Below are 20,534 nucleotides of genomic sequence, written 5' to 3'. Positions count from 1 at the left end.
CAACTTTAGCAAAGATAAACAGAAACTTTAATGGATGAAATGGAGGTCTTTTATTCTGTCACAGTCACTTTCTGATTACAGCGTCAGTTTGAAATGTCATTTTGAGGGGAAACTCACTGAAGTGCTTTTCCTCGCCAAGACAAACCAAAAGCCAAGAGCTTTTTTTCTTTTTACCACCTAGAACCTTGAACACTTGTGACCTTGTCATATCGCTACCTTTAAAGTGAAGTGTTTTTTTTGTTGTTTTTTTTTACACTAAATGTGTGGATGTGTGTTTCTACTGTTATCGCCTCACTCCTGTAGTTTGGCGCCGCTCAGCCAGCGTGTTTGAAGCTTCATTACCAATCCTTTCTTTTCTCCTTTTCCTTGCAGATGGTCACAAGAACAAAGAAAATATTTGTGGGTGGTTTGTCGGCCAACACAGTAGTGGAAGATGTGAAGCAGTATTTTGAACAGTTTGGGAAGGTAAGAGGGATTTCTTTTAACCGTCTTGTGCTGTGTTGTTGGCTGTGATTGGATAACATGTTACGGAACATTTGTTGTCAATTAGCAGAAAGTTGCTGCCATAACAAATATTATTTCCAGCTTCTTCATTGTGAAGACTTACTGTTTTCTTCTGCGTCTTTGACAGTATATAAGGTGTCTTGGTGCTTTCGACAAATACACTTTCGACATTTCCCAAATAAGAGCTTTTCTCATACTGGATCTACATTTTATGAACCAGACTGTATTGAGTTAATGTTTAAACATTTTTAATTGTAGCTTTTATTTTTGATGGGACAGTCCACTGTCCTGACACACCAAGCAGGCGGCAAAGAACTGGCCACAAATACCACAGCCCGTCGGCCAACCACCATGTACGTCCTGTGCATGCTTAAGACGCAATAACTCTCCATGCCAGCAGGCGGCGCTAGTCTGTAATCGTCGTTCCAAAAAGGTAAAACCGCAAGAGGATGAGGAAGAATGCGGAGAAATAAAACGTTGATATTCTACGACAAGACAATTTTCTCACCGCTGTCACTCAACACTCGTTGTATAAGTACTTTTAAACGAGAACACTGATAAAAAGTTTGAAATGACAAATTAGTCTTTTATTAGTGGAACAAGAACAGAAGAGTTGCTTCTGTTTGTCTTCTCGTGCTCAAGCTTTCCTGTTTCACTTAGCTGAACAGCCAATCAGTCCTTCCTTCCTCAAGCTGCGCCTACGCTGACTCAACGACGGAGCGGGACACACCGCAAAAAACTAGGGCGACAAGCAACAAGGACCAACGGCCAATGATTTGCTCGGTGTGTCAGGGCCTTAGGATCACAAACATGTTCTTGGGAAGAAAAAAATTAACATCACACTAACATCTTTTAGATGAATTCAAAGTATTAATTTGAGCGTTTAACTGATCAAAGATTCGGTCGTTATGGAGTGTCCTCTTGTCACTCAGTAGTTGTGACTTAGACCACACGGCGAGCTCTCCCATCTTTTACAGCAGTCAGGAATATGAGCCTTCCAAGAAGCCAGCTGCACCAGTTTGGCTCCTTTCCCGACAGTAAGACAAATAAATATCTGTTGTGATGAGCAAACAACTGAAGCTATAGCAGTTTCTGCACTCAGTCCACCATGGCTGGTCAACACCAACAACCACATGTAGTTTGCTTACAGAGCAAACAAAGACTGAAAAATGTCCTGCCATGAACAGCCCCCGACTGCTAGATCCAAAGCCTATCTATTTTTCATTATATAAGCAACAAATATAAGTCCAAATAAACAGGTATGGAATGTTATTGAGTTTTATCTTGTGGCAACATTTCATACCAGAGCTAATTCTGCAGAGGCTCATGTTCCCTCAGCACTTTCTGCATGCTGTTCTTCTGACCAGTACCCCCAGCTGAGGGAGGCATATATGCACACAATATCATACAAGGACATGCATACCACACTCACACACACACACACACACACGCCCAAACAGGCTTTGATACAGTGGCAGCATTTCACAGATAATTTCCCCACACCGAGCGCAGATCCATTTCCCTCATGTCATATTCCACATCAGTCAAGGTCACCTTCAGCTCAATACACTCCCTGTAACATCAGCACTTGACCTTGAGCTTAAACAATTTCACTCCGGATGGATTTTTCATGGGCACATAATGCGCCATGTCCTGAAGAAGATGGAAGAGCTTCGATAAATTAATAGAAACTTTTATTTTTTCTTGCTTCAGAGACAATATGCAACCAGCCATATGAACGCCCCTCTCTGTAGCTTCCTGACAGAAACAGGCAAGGTGAAGGACTTTGTTTTTTTTTTTCTTTCTCCGTGTCAGTGGACGTACTGTTGAAGACCCCACCATGGCTCTGTCCTTCCTTTAACAAATAAAGACAGCTTATTTGCACAATAAAACGCAGCGAGCAAGTGTTCAGCACGACTTTGCAATCAATGGATCTGAGAAAGGGGCTCGAAATGATTTTCGACTTGATTGAATGACATAATTGACTTGATTATACAAAGTTTTTTCCGTCCTTGAGGAATCCTCAAATGCTCAGGAGGAAACAAACAAATCAGACTGATTGAGCGAGATCTTGTGCATGTTTCTGTGTGTGCTTTTATAGCCCTACTTGTGCATGCTTGGATGTGTCTGCAGTACTGCTCTCGCCATGCGTGAGTGTGTCAGCGATTAAGTGTATTTATGTGGGTGTATGATTAGGGCTCTGTGTGTGTGTGTGTGTGTGTGTGTGTGTGTGTCAGAGAGAGAGAGAGAGAGAGAGAGAGAGAGAGAGAGAGAGAGAGAGAGGTTTGAGTGTCTCCAGTAAAGAGAAGGAAATCAGAGTAGACTGTGTAGGCTATGTCAGACAAGATGCAGAGCAAAAAGAGGTGTCCTTCTCTCTGTTGTGTGTGTGTGTGTGTGTGTGTGTGTGGGGGGGGGGGGGGGGCTATTTTGCCTTACACATCCCTGGATTTATTAAATAACCTGCCTGTCACTGCAACCTGCCATTATCGCCACACACACAACACTCGGGAGGACTTATCCACAGAAGGGAAAACCAATTAATTCAGTTTCCCCTCTGTAGAATCTTGGTGGCAGAGTGTGTCTGTCAGTCATCAGTCTGTCTGTCTGTGTGCGTATTTCACATGTCAAGGGGTACATTAGCCTGCATGGTTGCAGGGCGAGCAGCCATTCATTTATATTTCTGGGAAGTATGTTTTTGAAGCACTTATCAATCATCGGAGAAACTACAGCTTAAGGCAAAGGCAAATGTTCCTCCTCAGTGGGAACAAGCCGTTTGGCTGATATTATTTAGAAAGTGCTGTATTGGAGTGTGTGTCGGGCGCTGCGTTTGTGTGTCTGCAGTATAGGCCAATTAGCAGGATGTGGTCTACGGAGATGGCAGTGGTTGTGAGGGAAACAGCTGGTGTGGCCACAATTGGGTCACAGGTTCTGTCTGTAACCTCCCCAACACCTTCCACCACCTCCTCTCCCTCCCTCCCCCTCCTCAGCCCCCCCCCTCCCCACATTCTGTGTGTGTGTGTGTGTGTGTGTGTGTGCGGGGGGTGTTTGTTATGGCGAGAGGCTGACAGCTCTTGTGCTCATCAGCCTCTGTGCCACTCTCCCAGACGACAGCATTAGGAAAGAGAACATGCCTGAGCCTGGCACAACTGCAGAGGAACAGTATACCCCCCCCCCCCCCCCCCCCCCCCCCCTCCAAGCATTCACAGTGATTGTGACAATCATTTGAAGACAACTAAAATGCTGAAGTGTGGTTCTCTTAAGCCGATTCTAATGCACCTCAGACTCGTCCCATTACCTGCCTAATAGTAGCCACATCCTGGCTTTTTTTCTTCTCAGGCTGCACGCTGCACCTTAACCCTGCAGGCCAGATGAGACAATCTTATCGGCACTGCCGGGCCTCCCTTTATATTCAAGGACTCTTAACTGGAGGCTGCCGCTGTTACTGTCAAATAAGGCAGTGTGCTGTTGTGCATATTTATACCTCACAAGAAAAGACAATTTATACAATCAGAGATGACTTTTTGCTTTTTAATTATCAAATAATTTTATGTCGTAGTATGGCAGCTATTTGCAAGGTTTTTTTTTTTCTGCAATCACATTTCTGCCTTTGTCTGTGGCTTACATAACAAGTGGGAAATCCCCCCCCCCCCCCCCCCCCCCCCCCCAAAAAAAAAATGTGACTAAAGAATTTGTAAGTGACGTTATTATGCATAACAGTCTTTGTGATGTATGTCTGATTCTGATGATGTTGACTCTTTTAGAGGCTTTTAAGTCAAAGGTCAGGTCAGCAGATGGGCTTGCAGGTATTCAGTATGTGCTCAGTATTACTTGAACTTGTCCTAGATTCTCCACAACAGTACAAATAAAAAATATAGAGACAAAGTTTTGAATAAGGCGAGGTTTAATGAAGGACACATTTCTCAGCAGATCTATTTTCAGCATGCCATACCTCTGTCTATTAATATGTGATGTGCACATGTTTTCTTGTTGATCCCACAAGAATTATTTTTATGCCATCCTTTTGTTTTCCACTGAAACCAACACCTGTTAACAAAACACCTCACACCCTGAGACGTTCCACTGAGGCCGAGGTTGATTAAAGATGGAAGATGGTGTGATGACACCTTTTTAAATTTGGCTGAGACGAACCAGTGGAGCCCTGCCCGGGCATGAAAAGAGTTCGCTCCCCACTTTAAAGCATAATTAGCCGGGTTGGCTAATGCTTCCTCATTGGTTTATTGTAATCGGCTTTGAGTACGTCTCATAGTGCTCTTACTGGGCTAAGCTCGCACAAGTCCTGTTTGCTGCCTCCATTTTTTTTTTGCACTCCTGTCCATGGGCCGAGCTTTACAGTGCAAGCCTCAAGCTGACTTTTAGTTTAATCAGAGCAACTTGCTTCCATGTCACTGGGCTGCCACAATCGTCCCTTTATGTCCAGCCTGTCCTGGTTCTCATGCTCCACTGGGCTAGAGCCAGATCCTGGAGGTGGAGCTGAATGGGAGGAGGAAGAGGAGGAGCTTAACCAGTTCACTGCCACGGGGCTCAGGACAGATAAAGGTAGACGCACAAAGGTCACTCCTGTCTTAGTGAAGCAGAGCAGTCTCGTGTCCTGGATTAAGACAGAAGTTTCAAAGGAATAAAAAAAAAAAAGAGATAACATCTGTTTGAGGGCAATGAAAAGAAATCAAAAGAACGACTATTATGTAAGAGAATATTATCAGAACATATATAAGGCCAGCCTACAGCAGCTGCAAGCTGTCCCTGTAGCGTTTCACCTCTGGCCCAGCAATCTCTGGATACGTCTCTCATGCTGTCACTGACAGGAAGCAGATGAGAGGAAATTATGACAGCTTAAAAAAAAAAAAAAAAAAAAAAAGCCTCGGTTGGGGCATGAAATTTGTTCTGGGGCCTTGGTAATCAAATACCACGGCTGACATTTTGCATGGCCTTAGATTTTATAAATGGCAGAAAAAATAGCTGTGAGACGGACTGTAAAGAAGGCAAGAATTCACTTAACACACCTGCACAAAACCTCTCCTCTTCAACAGCGCTGGAGAATTTCAGATATCAACAGCTATTCTAACCATATCAGTGGCACACAGTATGGTGAAAATCCATTTTATTTGACCCTTTGGATGAGCGAGTAGACTAACCTGTTAAGAAGGTATTAGTAAAATAAAGCCCTGTCCCTCTCAGAATATGCCCTTTGAAGATCCTCTATTATATCTCTTGATTTAGTTTAAGTTCCTGCTCAAAACAGAGGCCCTCTCCTAAATGTTCCTTGAATTATTTTTTGTTATTTTGATTTGACTGCATTTGAAATATCTTTAGTTATTATGTTTTAGCTTTCTCTGAAAACTGCTTTGTTAGATTATTTACATTGATGTTAAAAAAACAAAAAACAAATGTCTTTAAGTTTAGCTGCTTTTAAGAACATTTGAACCTGGATTTGAAAGTGCCATAAAGATGAAGCTTTCTTATTTTGATGAAATAGGAGATGCATATTGCTCATTAGCAACTTGAGTTTGAGATTCTTCTAGTTACTAAAGTGTTATTAAAGGATGAAGTGGTACTGTTAATATTAAACTTTGTCATTTGAAGTCTTAAAGTCTGCAGACATTCTAAATCACCGACCATCGTTGTTGTGACATTGACGGAATAATTGTCATCTTTTTGATTGCTGCGTTAAATTTAGCCCTGCCTGTGAATGGATGCTCTTATAGTGACCACTCTAGCAAGGTCTTTAACTTCAGATTGTGAAGGTGCACATTAAACACACATGACACTTGAATTGAAGTGATCGGCGCTCTGATGAAAGCTAAACCCAAAGTCACAATAGCTCCTCTGTCATTGGCTGAAATGACAAACATGGGTGATTAATGCAGAAAAAATACACTTTATATGAGCAAAAAAAAAAAAAAAGAAAAAGAAAAAAGGAGCTAATCAAAAGGCCACAGTCCTTCATTCCTCTTCCTCTGCTGGTGCAGGTGCACATTTGCATGCCATTTACATGGCAGCTCACAGTGACCACCAGCACTCCAAAGCCTGGGTGTCCATCATCGGCTGACATTCTGTGATTGTTTCCTCTCGGCTGCGACTCGGCCAATCAGCTGAGGATATAGTGCAGTTCCAGTGATTATAAGGAGTGATCAGAACAGCAATGATGGAGCGTGTGCCTTGCGGTGGAGATTTAGCCAGAGGCTTCAATCTCATTGCAGTCACTTGTAGTTAGTGACTGAGACTAGCAGGGAGAAGGGCAGAGCAATATAAATGAATTGGCTATGAATGTGAATACGCTGCAGGGACAGGCAGGGGGAAAGAGCCAGTTAGACAAACTATTTCATATCCCCCTTGACCTTTATTTGCCCAGTGGCCCAGCAACATTTCCAATAGAGTAGCTTTTAAATGGCCGCTGAAGAATAGAGCTATACAATAACATTATTTTTTGTGTGTGTGCGTTTTGGCCTTTGTTTGAGAGCAAATGTAAGTGCGAGCGCAATTGTCTTTTCTGTGTTTTTTTTTACCTGAGGAATCAGACCCTCATAAAAGGATTTAATAGATTTGTGACTGTTGCTGATCCTTAGAAATATCTATCATACGCTCTCCTCCAAAATGGAGGCGCTTCGCAGTAAAGTCGGCTCACAAAGAGAGCGGTGGATCAAGGGAGATTGACACCCTTCTGTACTTTCTGAAGTCTCATCTCCCAGCCGTCCCTCCTGAAATGGCTCCCCCCGGGATAAGCCGGGATTGGCTTGATTGTGTTATCGGCTACTGATCGGGTCATTGAATGATGGAATTTTGAGCCCCTGCTCTGCTTAAAGAATGAAATGTTTAAAGAAGATTGACTGTGATTGGATCGGATCCAACAGCTGCTCAAAGGGGTCATCAGGTGAAGGCGGGAGGCAGCAATCTCTGCTGTGCTATTGTGACACGAACAGAAGGGGGGAATTAATGTGTGTGTTGGGGTAGGGTGTTAGTGGTGGTGGGGGGGGGGGGGGGGGGGGGGTTGGAGATGCCATTCAACAGGAAAGAGTTTGAAAAAAAATGTCATCAGAGGAAGTGTCATGAGTAATTTGCAGCCGTCTCACCATCAGACCGGTGTGGAGGTGGACGCCTCCGTCTCCACGCCTCCACCTCAGCCTGGCAAACTACGTTCCGGTCTTTGGGGAATCCCATGTGGGAGAACACTTCTGCAGGAATTGAAAGTCAAAGGGTTTTATTTCCCGGCTGGGTGGGAAATATGTTTTGATATATTCTGTATGTATGTTCTAAAGATTGGCCTGGAATAAAGGGTAGGAAGCTTGTCAGAAACATAAATGCAAGCCTGGTTCAGAGGGAAGCTTGAAGGAAAGAGCATTTTGGGATGTTTAGTTGTCGTGGATGTGTGTGATAGACTGGATAAGCAGCTCTTTGGAATTCTCTCCTGAACCAACAAAATGAAGTTTATTGTCGTCTCAAATGCAAACTACTGTATTTCTCATGAATTATCCTGAAATGCTGCGTTGCATGGATGCGGTCTGTTGAGCTTCCTGGCACATTGCACATCACTGCCACCTGTAGATCAGTGGAACAGTGGGGCATCATTGGGATGTTGTGTAATGCGTCATCCATACATTTGCATGTACGTGACACCCGCTCATGGTACATCAGCTGCATACTCACACTACTACGTCAACTTCACCGAGAACCTTTTGGATAAGCAGATGTGTTCCATGTTGAGTGAGTTTGCTAAAACTGTCTCAGCTTCTGTTGCTATCGTACAACGCAGACATCACATAGAATGACTAGAACAGAAGGACAGTGAGGTAGGTGTAAGGTGCATAAAGATAATTTGTGTAAATTGAAATCTCATTATATAAAGTAAGTGGATAATCAAGTGCCTCTATAAATCTGCCATCTGCTTCAAGAAAGGAACGAAGGAATGCAGACAAGAAGAGACTGAAAGAGAAGAGTAAAAGAAAGAAAGAAAACTAAGCAAAGAAATAGTTATTTAGAAATAGGAAAAAGAAATTCAAATAAACATGAAAGAAAAGAGGAAATAAAGTTAGAATGTCTTGCTGCAGCTCAAGCGCATGTTTTTAGACGCGCGGAGACAGGCCTGTCTGAGTGGAGGTCCACAGCAGCCGGGGCCGGCCTCTGAGTGACAGACCTTGTGCCCCCGCATGTCACAGCCAAATGAGAAACAAAATGATGGTGTCAAATACCCGCTCACATCTGAAGGCTGGCTTTTAAAGAGGATGCAAAAATGCTTTCCAACCCAAATAACCCCTTTTTTTTTTTTTTTTTTTTTTTAAATCTTCATCAGACATTTTTGTAACAGAGGGTTGCTGGTGCTCGATCCCCCCCCCCCCCCCCCCCCCACACACACACACACACACACACACACACACACCACCACCCGTGGAGTTCAGGAAACCAGTGAGCGTGAACCATGACTCAGCACCACCTGGAGAACTGGCGGTTGACACAGTGCAGCTCAAATGATGATGATGCAGAATTTTCACTGTATATCTGAGCTGATACGTGCAGCTTTCTATTGAGGTGTCTCTTCAGTCCTCTGCATGGCTTTATCCAGGAAACAGCAGGCGGACGGCAGTAGACGGCTTAAACTCTCACGCTTCTTTAACGTTTTAGAATTATAGAGAAAACCAAAAAATTCAATATGCCTTTATTTTTGAAAGGCTGTCAGTCTGACATCTCCAGAAATTGATTCTGCTCAGTAAATAGAGAAAATCAGTGGAAAAGACCCCAAAACAAGATCTTTTTCTCCTGATTGGTTCAGAATAAGTATCTTTCATGTCCATAGAGCAGAAATCCTGTGCGAAATGAAACATTAAATAAACATATACATAAACAGCATTCGCTTTGACATACTGTGCTGCCTTGTCTTAAAACAGCAGACTGTGGATGAAGGATGAGTGTACAGATGTGACTTCAGCCTGTTGCTGTCGTCGTCTGATGGAGCGCAGGCAGAGAGTGACCAGGTTGTCAGGCAACTCATGCTAAGAGCGCCTCCCACGCGAAATCACCTGTACACATAACTCCATGGAAATGTACACAATGAGCTGTGAGCTGCCGCGTGATGTTCCACGGCTGATGGAGCCTCAAAGGTTTCACTTTTTTGTAAACCTGACTCCTTTGCCCTGTGTGTCTTTGTGTGTCTGGATATCCTCTGGCATGCCTTTTCAGTGTTAAGATATCTATGTTTAAGGCCTTAAGTCATGCACTGGCCTAAACGTTATATATATATATATATATATATATATCCAAATTGCTTGTTAGGTTTTATTTTGATACTGGTATAAAATCCAACATTGGTAGTGACATGACTCATTATATTCAGTATATTTTGCCGGGGCAGAGTAAGTAGGCCAAACAAAATGGGGTAATTGCTATGAAAAATGTACTTCAGCAGAGGATGTGAGTGCAGTGGTTTTAACCTGCTCCAGTGTTTGATTTCTGTGTAGAAAACTTTAACTTCTTCTGACATTTCGTTCTATTTCATCATAGAAATTGGCTCATTTTGTTAAAATAACACAATCATCAGCCATGCTAGCAGTGTGGGGATGCTTTGTTTAAGCACAACATAGCCTAGGGATAAACGCTAACATCTGCATGCCATCATGTTCATACATAAGTGTGCTAAAAATGCTGCAAAGACTGATTGATTGATTGATTGATTGATTGATTGATTGACATTGTTCTAACAAGCTACTGGAACACTTGAGTATTAGGATATCTTGACTTTCAATTCATTGGTTGCTAATAAAAAACAAAAAAAATTTTGCCAGAAAAAAAATTCAGGAGAGTACTGAATTCATGTTGATGTATCACCTCGCAACAAAACAATGATACAAAAATCCAGTGAAAACATTGTGATGAAACATGAGTGTGGTGTATACACTGATGTTGCCTTCCTACAACCACATGGATGGCTGAAATGGTAAACTGGCGTCCATGAAGCCTTTGAAATCCCTCTCTAAATTCACATCTCTTATAAACAAGCGACACATTAGAACATACATGCACGGTCTTCATTCATCTATCAATAATGGCAACACACGTGGAAATGTGTCAGTCGTCATCGAGTGTACTTCAGAGAGAGGCCAACCCTCACAAACTACATGCACACTGTTTACCAATTACCAAGATGTAAATTGACCACTAAATATGTGCCTGACATGATTGGTCAGAGTTTAATAAGAGTCCACTTATCATCCCATTTGCATTGGTGTTTAGTTAATAGAGCCAATCAAACTACTCATTTGATTCACAAGCACTGGAAACAGCCAGAGACAGAGCGAAGGCTCAAACAGGGTGCAATACAGTATTCTGACGTTCATCGGTGGACTCCAGAGGTTTTTGTGTGGTTTTTCTCTTTAAAGAAACATTTGTTGAGGCTTTTGGGCTTGTGAGACAACGACACCTACCCATCACGTCAGACCACTCATGCAAACTTTGCCAAAAGCAGAGATTGTGAGGCCTTTTTTCTCGGTTGATTAGTGTAAGACTACACATTGTGAAGGACCCTGCTGACAGTTAGAGGAATGTGTTGGTGGATCTACTTTGGAAGGAAGTAACAATCATCTTTTTCACAATGGGGCCAAAATCCTTAGTTTTTGTTTCATATATTTAAATGAACTATTATTCATATTTAACTGTTTTTTTATCATTAGAATTGCTGTCCGTTTGTTGTGAGTGTAACTTCTGCAGGACTCCCTTGAAAAAAGAGGCTTTTAACCTTAATGGGACGTTTCCTGGATAAATAAAGGTTCAATTTAAAAAAACAACAACAACAACATCATAATAAATAGAGCTTTTTTTTAAAATGCTATTGGTTTTTGTCAAACAAAACTACCGGTGTACTGAAGTTGAGTGATTGTAATTCGTGTCACACTAGTTTGAATGGATTGTAGATGGAGTTGAAAAGAGTAACTGTTTGGTTACCTCCGCTTGAGAACAGAGAGGAAGAGAATGATAACGGTTGAGAGGAAGAAAGCATTTGTGGGATACAAAAGGATTGAGAGGATCCAAAGATAAGGTGAATTAATTAGTTATGAGGTGAGGTTATAGTTGTGATAAAGTGTGTCATTATGTTTAAGGTAATTTACACTTACACAGTATATACACATGTGTCTGGCAGCTCTACATCTTTCCTTTGACTCTTCTGGCCTCTACGTTTGTTCAACGGCTACTTGTATTTTACAATTTGTCCTTTATTCAGTAATCTCCAAACAGTGCGCTCACTCCGTAGAAAAAAAACCCGAATGATGCAGCAAGTGAACAGACGTGTATGTGATGCCGGAGAGTGACAACAGATCCCTATCTGCCTATCTTTGCCGCCATGCCATGAATAATCTTTAGCTTATTTTCTCAAGTGGTATCTCAGGGTTCTGGTCGAATTGTCTAAAAGCTAAATAAATCTGCTTGATTGAACTAATGGCACTGAGCCAAGATCTGGCTCCAAGTCCCGTCTCTCAGCCCTAATCTTTTTGTCACGGACGCATTGACCAGCCTGAAACACACACACACACACACACACACACACACACACACACACACACACACACACACACACTCTCTAAAGCTCCCTCCCAAGTCACTTCCTGATTTGGAAAACTTTGAACCCAACATGTGGCCCATAAGTCCTATCCACAGGTAATTAGGTTTGATGGTTAGTTGAGCAGAAGCATGGATTTTTATCCCCATCTCTGCCTCCGCCTCCTGAAGGGTTGCCTTTACTTGTTTTTGATAAGCCCACCACAAGCCCAGCATCCGTCTCTTCCAGCTGAACACACATTGTAAAAGCCACAGAGGAGCAGTCATCCCTTTTAGAGACGAATTACCCGCGAAATAAAATTATGTCGACTGAAAAGGTGCGTGTCACGACAAGACTGAGTACACATTTCAATTCTGATTGATAAATTAACCTCTGCAAACATATACTTCATTGAGACTGTCCTTCTGGAGGTACACCACAGCTTATTTCTCCCTCTAGTGGTTTAGTTGAAGCCGGCTGATGTGCTTATGACAGACAGGACTATGTTAATGCTACTTGTGAGGATTGTGTTTCAGCAGTGCACTGAATTTGGCCAGCTAAATTAGTTCTCCTTAAATTCCTTGCAAGCGTTTTCCTTTTTTTCGCTTCTTTTTTTCCCATTAGCGTTTTCTCCATCTTAAAGGACAATCACATGCCCTCCAAATGAAATGTTGCCGATTTTTACTTGAACTGGGAGGCACATCTTTAAACCTTACTAAGCAAACTGTGTCAGAGTGTAAGTGGGAAGTGTTGGCTGCTGGTGCAATCCTGGGAGAAAAGCCAGAATAACATTTGAAACAGCTTTGAATTGGATTTGATTTAAACGTCATTTGAATGTGATAGGAGACGGAGCACCAAGAAGGGCGGGCGGTATCTCACTCAAGTGACAGGTTGATTGCAATGAATCATCTGCCAGAAAGTCTCCCAGCTGCCAAATCAGAGTGAATGAGAAGATATGTGTGTGGCAAAAAAAAACGTCCAATTAAAGAAAGAGTAACAGAACATATAGGAAGTGATCATTGTTTGTGCTTCGATTTAAACATGTACGCTCACAAATCAATTAATATAAAATGTTCCATATGCATGAATCTGAATGGGATTCCTTGACGAAACACACTCAGGAGGTAATTGTCGTTGTTTCCCCATCTGCTAGCTCTGTGCTTATTTCAGTTCAGACCTTGTTTATTGTGGAAATGGTGTGAAAATGGAGCCAACATACTGAATAGACACATTTGATACACATGTCGTTGCACTTAAACTAGAACACTCAAGAAGATGCATACTCTTTTCATTTGTTTATTCCGGGGGGGTGGGGGGGTGTTAAAAAAAAAAAAAAAAAAAAAAAAGGTCGGCCACCTGCTGCAGCCATGATCCCAAAGCTAATGCAGTGCATGGGGATGTTTATTTTTGCATCAAATGGAGAATTAAATGGATTGAAAAAGAAGTTAATGAAGGAAGCCGGATTTTGTGAGGCAGAATTCATCCTGGGAAAAAAAAAGGCATCGGAAATCATCATTTTACGGTCAGCGTGTGTAACGATGCCGCTCATTTTCTTTACTGCTTCACTTTGCCCATTAAGCATGTAACTGTGTATGCGCTGGTAACAGCACAGCAGCCAGTTCCAGTGCAAAGTCCAGACGTGGCAGTGTGCCCTGATTGTCTTCTTTCAGCCAACAGAGAGAGCTGTGTGCGAGCGGAGCTTGTGATAATGCCAACGAGTGTTTGCACACACCTACGAAGGGCACGTTTGAGCGGACATGCCTGAACATGCCACAGTGGAGTTAACCACACGACCTGCACCAACACATGACGCTGTTATTGACCTGCTGTATGACACGCTACAGTAAAGTGTGTTGTTCACCTGCATGCAGACATACATTATCGACTCTGTACAATACGGATGTGCCTTCACTTCAATCCGAACTGATACTCTATTCTTCCTTTGGGCAATAACAAATCTAAAATGAGAAATTAGACACATTGTGATTGTGATTTTGTGTGGCGAGTTGGTGGCATTAATAGAGAACAATCCATTTCAATTGCGCAGCTGATGAATTAGCAAAATTGCCCATGTGTCAGATTCATGTTCGATAACGGTGACATGTTTCACTCTTGCAGAAGAGAAACAGGATTTGGATTTGTGTGCATTTTTTTAAACGTTGGTGTTACTCTTTTAATGAGGAATCATTCAACGACATTGCCACATTGCCATCTGGTTTGAGGGGGGAAAAAAAAACATGCAAAGGAGATGGAATGTGCCATTTCCAAAAAAAAGGGAGGGGAACTTGTCAGTATGAATGGAGTTTTAACAGTCACACATGTCGCTGTGACACGTTGAATGGCGGGCAGATTTGGTTGCAAAAAAGAAGAGCTAATAAAAACGTATGTCTTGAGTCCAACAATCTGTTATCTTCACACCTTTTTGTTGCGCTTCTTAATGCTCTGTGTTATTAACATCATGTACAAAAAAGCATCTTTTCCTGCCTTTCAGTCCTACCTGCAGCCACACAGACAAGCTCGTCTCTTCTCCCACTCTGTCTGGCTGGCTGCCCGGTCTTTGGCGGCTCCGCACATGTGGCCAAACTGTAAATCAGATTCAGACTTTCCATTCAAGTGTCCCACTCAGGGGACTGTGCTGGCCTTTATTCTGACCTTGTGGACCTTTTTATAGGCTTAGAAAAGAGCAGCTGAATAGAGATAGCTCCACAGTTCACGCAGAAATGAAGAGCTGAGTGTCTCTTACCTTTGATTAAAATCTGACCTTGTGGCATTTACGAATATTTGTGCATTTCGGGGGGGGGGGGACCTTTTCTAAGCGTAACATTTCAGTGTTCACCGCAAATCATCCGCTGTTTAAACATCCTCCTTGAAATGTAGAGAGGTGTGATTTGGACGTTCTCTTCCGTGTGATTAATGTTTGTTGTAAGTAATACTCTCCTCTCCTCTCAGAACAGAGCTGTCCTCATGGAGCCTTGGGACCATGTTTCACTCTTTGTCCCCCCCCCCCCCACACACAGCTGATGCTCTGAGGGGAGTTTGTCAGGGCTCAAGCTGTTCAGTCCCCCTGCTCCCCTCCCTCTTTTTCTCTATTCCCGCTCTATCTCTTCCCTCCATCACACCTGATTGCATTTGACAAATGCCTCTATTGGCTCCATATCATCAGGTGCAGTGGAGGCAGCCTAAGACTATATTACTCCCCCCGTATAACACATCTGTTCTCCATTCTGCATGGCTGACACACTCGCTTCGGCGTGGTTCGAACAGGGCCAGCGCTCTGTCAGTGGTTTAGCTTCATGAGTCGCAGGTTCCATTGGCTGTAGGGGAAAGTCCTGATGAGTGCATTGGACATGGCTTCCAGTGAAGACCAGCACAAGGGGCACAGTGATTCACCATGGGGAAAATCGTGTTCCCATAAACTCCAATAACAGACACAGCACTGGAGTGTGGTGGCAAAAATTGGTTTTGAATTGTCGCTGTCTTTTTTTTTTTTTTTTTTTTTTTACCATACAACAACTGGGGACTTTTCTTAAAATGTTCCCTTTTCATATTTGTCACTGGAAGAGAGGTTTAGACCAACAGCACTGTGCTTCTGTCTACATGGCCTACATGGAACTCTCTCTTCAACTTTCCCTTCAGGTACTTGTCGACTATCGGCCTCGTGCTGGTATTTAGCCTTAGATAAAGTTTACCACCTGCTTTGGGCAGAAGACCTATTTACAGACTTAAACCTCGTTTACGAGTTGTTGTTGTCATTATACTCCAGAATCAGCTGATTAGGACACGTCTAACTTGAGTAAAATCTTAAGTATGAAACAGATGGTGTGAAATGTCTCGTTTATTTTGTCTTTTAATCCCATAAAATGTGTTGAATAGTCAAGTAATGGCACAGTGCTTCTATTTGTCTTGATCTCTCTTCACTTAAACATGTAGAGTGGGACGCTGCCTGGACCCCGTTTGTTTGAGTGACAGCAAGACATTGAGTTAGCGGAGACAAATACTGTTATTTCGTATTTTGTTTGAACTTCTCATAAGTTGACTACTACTAACGACCGATCAACTTTTGAGCGTATTGGATGAGCATTTTGTTCAAATACGACCTCCTGAATGTGGCCAAAAGTTTTCTGCTTAATGACTCTTGGGCCTAAATGGTTATTTTTAGGTTAGGACAGTGTCTAACTGCCACCCACTTTTTTTCTTTACCCTGTTGTGCTTTGGGTGCTTCAAAATAAAGGTGGTTGTCCTGAAAACATAAATACGACAAATTCAAACCAAGTAACGGTGTCGATTTATGGTTTAGAGTATGAAAGGCCCAAATCCTTATGTTTCAATGTGAATGTATGCAGGGTGTTTTTTTTCCCCCCCATCAGATAACATTTGAGACATCACAGCTGACATTGAAAATCAATCTGTCCCAGCCTGTCTTGCAACTCGTAGATGTAGATGATGGCAGTGTGTTCAGAGCTAATCAGACGCTGATAACTATATCACTGCATTAGCCAGCTTGACCTGTGACACGCCTTCTTGCCGGCTGATTATTAAACAAAGACTTTGAAAGTGACTTTGGGGGAGATATAAGTGGGGGAGAAAACAAGAGAGCACCGCTAAGGCTCCTACCAGGCAGAGACGCTGATGGACTGTCATGGCCCAGCGTCTCATCAGCGGGAACGCGAGTAGGGGTTGGCACCGCAGTCGCCATGTGGCGGCAAGGTTAGGTCACATCAGCTGCCTCTGACTCTCGTACAAAAGAAGTCGCCGAGCTGGAAAAAAAAAAAAAGAAAGCAATACTGTGAAGAAAAAAAATAAAACTCTCCTTTACCTCCATTTCACCTGGTCGATATCTTTGGAATTACTTTCATTTTAGAAGAAACAAATCAAGGAAGGAAGATAAAAAGAAGTTGATGGAAAAACATTAAATTAAATGTCACAAAGAGAGGGGCACTAGCGAGAGAGGGGAGGAGACACTGGACTGCCAGGAAGACGGATTGAGTGCCTCAGATCTATAAGGCTCCTCATGTGCGTCATGCGTTCTCATGAGTCAACCAGACACTGCACCTGCTGGGAGGTAATTGGGAGGGCTTCCTGGGAGAGGTGGCCACGGCTCTGCTTCGCCTCTGGGCCACCCTCCGCCGTCTGAGCCTGCTCTAATTGGCAAGGCATATTGAAAGGCTTATAATAGGCACGTATTAATGATTCATTGATGATCAGCTAATCGTCCTGCAGATCAAGCCTTTTCTGCTTTTATTCCTCAATTATTGACTCAAATACTTGTTTTCCTAGAATAAAGACTGGTGTTTAATGGAGGACAAGAATTGTTTATGTTATTTAGAAGTGTCCATGCTTAATCAATTTGAAATGACATATAAGGCATATAAGTATTGATTAAGGAAACTGCTCTGCATCAACGTCCTGAGTACAGACACAGGCTCACAGGAAGTGTGCTCAGTTGGCTGTGCTGCTTCTCCCAGCCCACCCATTAGTTCAAATGGAGGTGGGGAGGGAGGGGGGTCACTGGCACCATATGGTAGGTCCTTGACTGTGACAGACTGACACATTAGTCATTGATGGCTCACAGCCTCTCGGATGATAGGCAGTGCTTAAAAACGCTGACCTACAAACACACACTCAGAGACACACACACTTAATTGATCCTGCCATACTCCCAGTAAACATGGAGGCATTTCTACAGAGGTTTTATAAGCTCAGTGGTGTTGACAGTAATCTGTTTGTGAAATGTAGTAACATAGGAGGCACTATATTTTCAAGGGATTAATCACGGCTGCACCGGTTTGTGACCCCATGACAGAACTGGACGAGTGATGCATCTCTTTCTTTTCTCTTGGGTGTTTCATGCAACATAGGAAAATTGGGCATTGTTTCACCTTGTTTTTAAAAAATGCAATGATTGGCCTTAAGGTGCCCTGTAATCAGCACTTAAAAAAACAAAGAAAAACATGTTTGCCTCTGATTGGCTCAGGAGGGGGTCTGAGTTATTTATTTTGGGCAGACTTTTTTTGTCATGTTATTTTGAATAAATATTTGCGGCCTAACCTTAAATTCTGCTGCTAATATACCGCACAACTCAGTGGAGCCGACTGATTTATCAGTTTGGCATTGTTGGACTAATGTAGAAGTTTTAAATTATATATACGTTTTTGTTGCTGAATTTAAGCTGTGTAACAACATGACTTTTTTTCTTTTAGCTGAAAAAGTCAGAAAACCTTGAATAGTGGATTTAACCACAGCAGACCTTGACTCATATGCCAGGCGTCAGTCAAGCGGGGCCTCTGTAGTGATATGGATGATATGAGCGTCAGCCTGAGGGACCTATGAGCTCGTCTCCTCCTACAGAACCGAGGTGGTCGCACGTCCTGTTTGAAATGTGTCATCAGCTGTCCTTGCAGGTACGTTGGCACATAAACGTCTGAAGTGACAGCACTCCTTGCCTGGAAAGGTCATGGTATCGTGGTAGGAGAGGGTTAAATGTCCCCCTGGAGGACAGAGCGGCAGGCCAGTCACTGTGATTTGTGAGAGTTTTACACTACTGGAGCTGCTTCGCTTGTCTGAGTGACCTTGACCAATCCTCCCTCAGTTTTCACTTTTAAGTCACTCTCTCTGGAAAGTGCCTGGCCACCATGTGTCAGATGTGCCACTGATCATTAGTCTTAGTCTGATTGTTGATCTGAAGAAATTAGAAAAAGGATAGCCATTAGAGGTCAAGCCATCACAACAACAGCAACACACAAAACACATCCTCTGTTTTGGTTTAATCCAATTAGACATCCACTGAAGCTTCAGTTGTTTTCAGGCAGGCCTGATTAACTTTGTTGTGAAGAGCCGAGGCTTGTTGCTGTTGTTTTTCTTCTTTTCTTGTGTTTGTTTAAAAAATGATCAGCCAATGCTATCTTTTCTTTAACATGCAGAACTTTGACTCAGTCTTCTTTGATCACTGATCATAGCTTAAATGATGACCACAGTACCTGACATAATAACAATCAGGAGAAGCATTATTGAAATTATAAAGAAGAAACAAAAATGACTCAGCGTACAGCAGTGCTGTTCATACTGCTAGATTCAACGTTCTCCAATTTTTAATGGGTGTAATATATCTAAAATCTTTAGCCATGCTTAAACAGACATTGTTTCTCATTTATCCCCTTTGGCCAGGGCGAGACTGCTGGGAAGAATTGGCCATATTTTAAAACCCATCTTTCTGCCTGAACCTCAGTACAATGCAGGCAAACAAACACTGTGGGCTTAACAGCACAGAAAATGTGCATTTATAAAAAAATCATTCCCCTAAACACAATGTTATAGTTGCTTCAGACCTTTAAACAGCATTCACTGGTCTGCTGTCTTGTTGATAAAAAAAAAGAAGCCTTCAAGGTGTAATAAATGAATTCAGCTGCAGCAAACGGCACCACAATGATAATAATGACTGAAGAACCTGTGATTGGTGAAATAACATAACCTGTGAATAAAGTCAGAACTTTATCGATCCTTCACCTTTTACAACAGCTCATAAAGACAGAGGAAAGGATGAACAGTGATGTGAAGTGTGTACAGTCACTCATGGAAGGATTGTAAAGGAACATTTAAATCATTCACACTATAGAAGGGAAATAAAGTAAGAATAATTAATAATAGGAATCATACTCACATATTGACTTTAGTTACACGTAATGCAGTTTCACTATTATTAAACATGTTCTAGAAAATATTAACAAATAAAAAGTGGAATTTCTAGATGTCATACCAACAAATGAGTTTCAGCCAGCGCTTTAATTTCAGTCAATTTTGTCAATTTGGTAAATTGTGGGAACTCAATCATCTGTCAAATGTAATCCTGGAAGATTAAAAGGGCTCTCTAGATTGAATTTCATTGTGCATTTCAACAAAATGACCTGTCCCAGTCTGTCTGCCATCCTGCTTCCCACTGGCTCTAATGTGTAATGGTCATTTCCCACTACTTTTTTTTTTTGGCCTCAACAGAGCAGATTACACCATGGCTGTGAGCTACACTCTCCAGTCACACTCACACAGCTAAAATACAAGTCGCTGCTGTTAACGCTGATGCTCACTGTGGTCGGGGAGGCGGCTGTTTAACAGCAAACGGTTGAAAGCTGCAGACATCTCCGCTCAAATGAGGTCAGCTGCTGTTTTTGAATGAATTAGTTTCATGATTGTTTGTTTATAATAATGACATCGATGATCATCGGACTCATTTCGAAAGAGAATTGAAAACTGTTCTTCCATGCGCCGTCCTCCAGAGCGTTTATTATCAAGAATCATTTCTTCCTCTACTGTTTATGTGCTAAATCGTTCTTACATTTCTTCTGGGTCTTCTTGTCCGACACAGCTCTGTGGTGTGGTCTCCCCTTCTTTTTAAAGACGCCATTTGGAATTCATTACCAGGACTCTGTATGCAGATTGGTGAGAGCTTTGATTAAAGCTCTAACAAGCACTTGATGGGTGGGGATATCACATTTCCTTT

The 20,534-nt window shown here is 42.3% G+C and overlaps 1 protein-coding gene across 10 annotated transcripts in view; it reads left to right on the top strand.

Moving 5' to 3' along the window:
- The window catches only part of LOC306832179 (RNA-binding protein Musashi homolog 2), a 259,288-nt gene that overhangs the window by 80,407 nt on the left and 158,347 nt on the right, over positions 1-20,534 (top strand). For all 10 annotated transcript variants that reach the window (XM_079356626.1, XM_079356633.1, XM_079356634.1 and 7 more), the window contains exon 6: positions 373-465. In XM_079356626.1, coding sequence (XP_079212752.1) covers positions 373-465 — 93 coding nt within the window. The remainder of the gene's footprint in view (positions 1-372; positions 466-20,534) is intronic.

Source organism: Symphodus melops (genome assembly GCF_947650265.1).
Source record: "Symphodus melops genome assembly, chromosome: 11".
Taxonomy (NCBI): Eukaryota; Metazoa; Chordata; class Actinopteri; order Labriformes; family Labridae; genus Symphodus; species Symphodus melops.
Note: the sequence above shows the minus strand (reverse complement) of the source record. Positions and strands in the feature narration are given on the sequence as shown.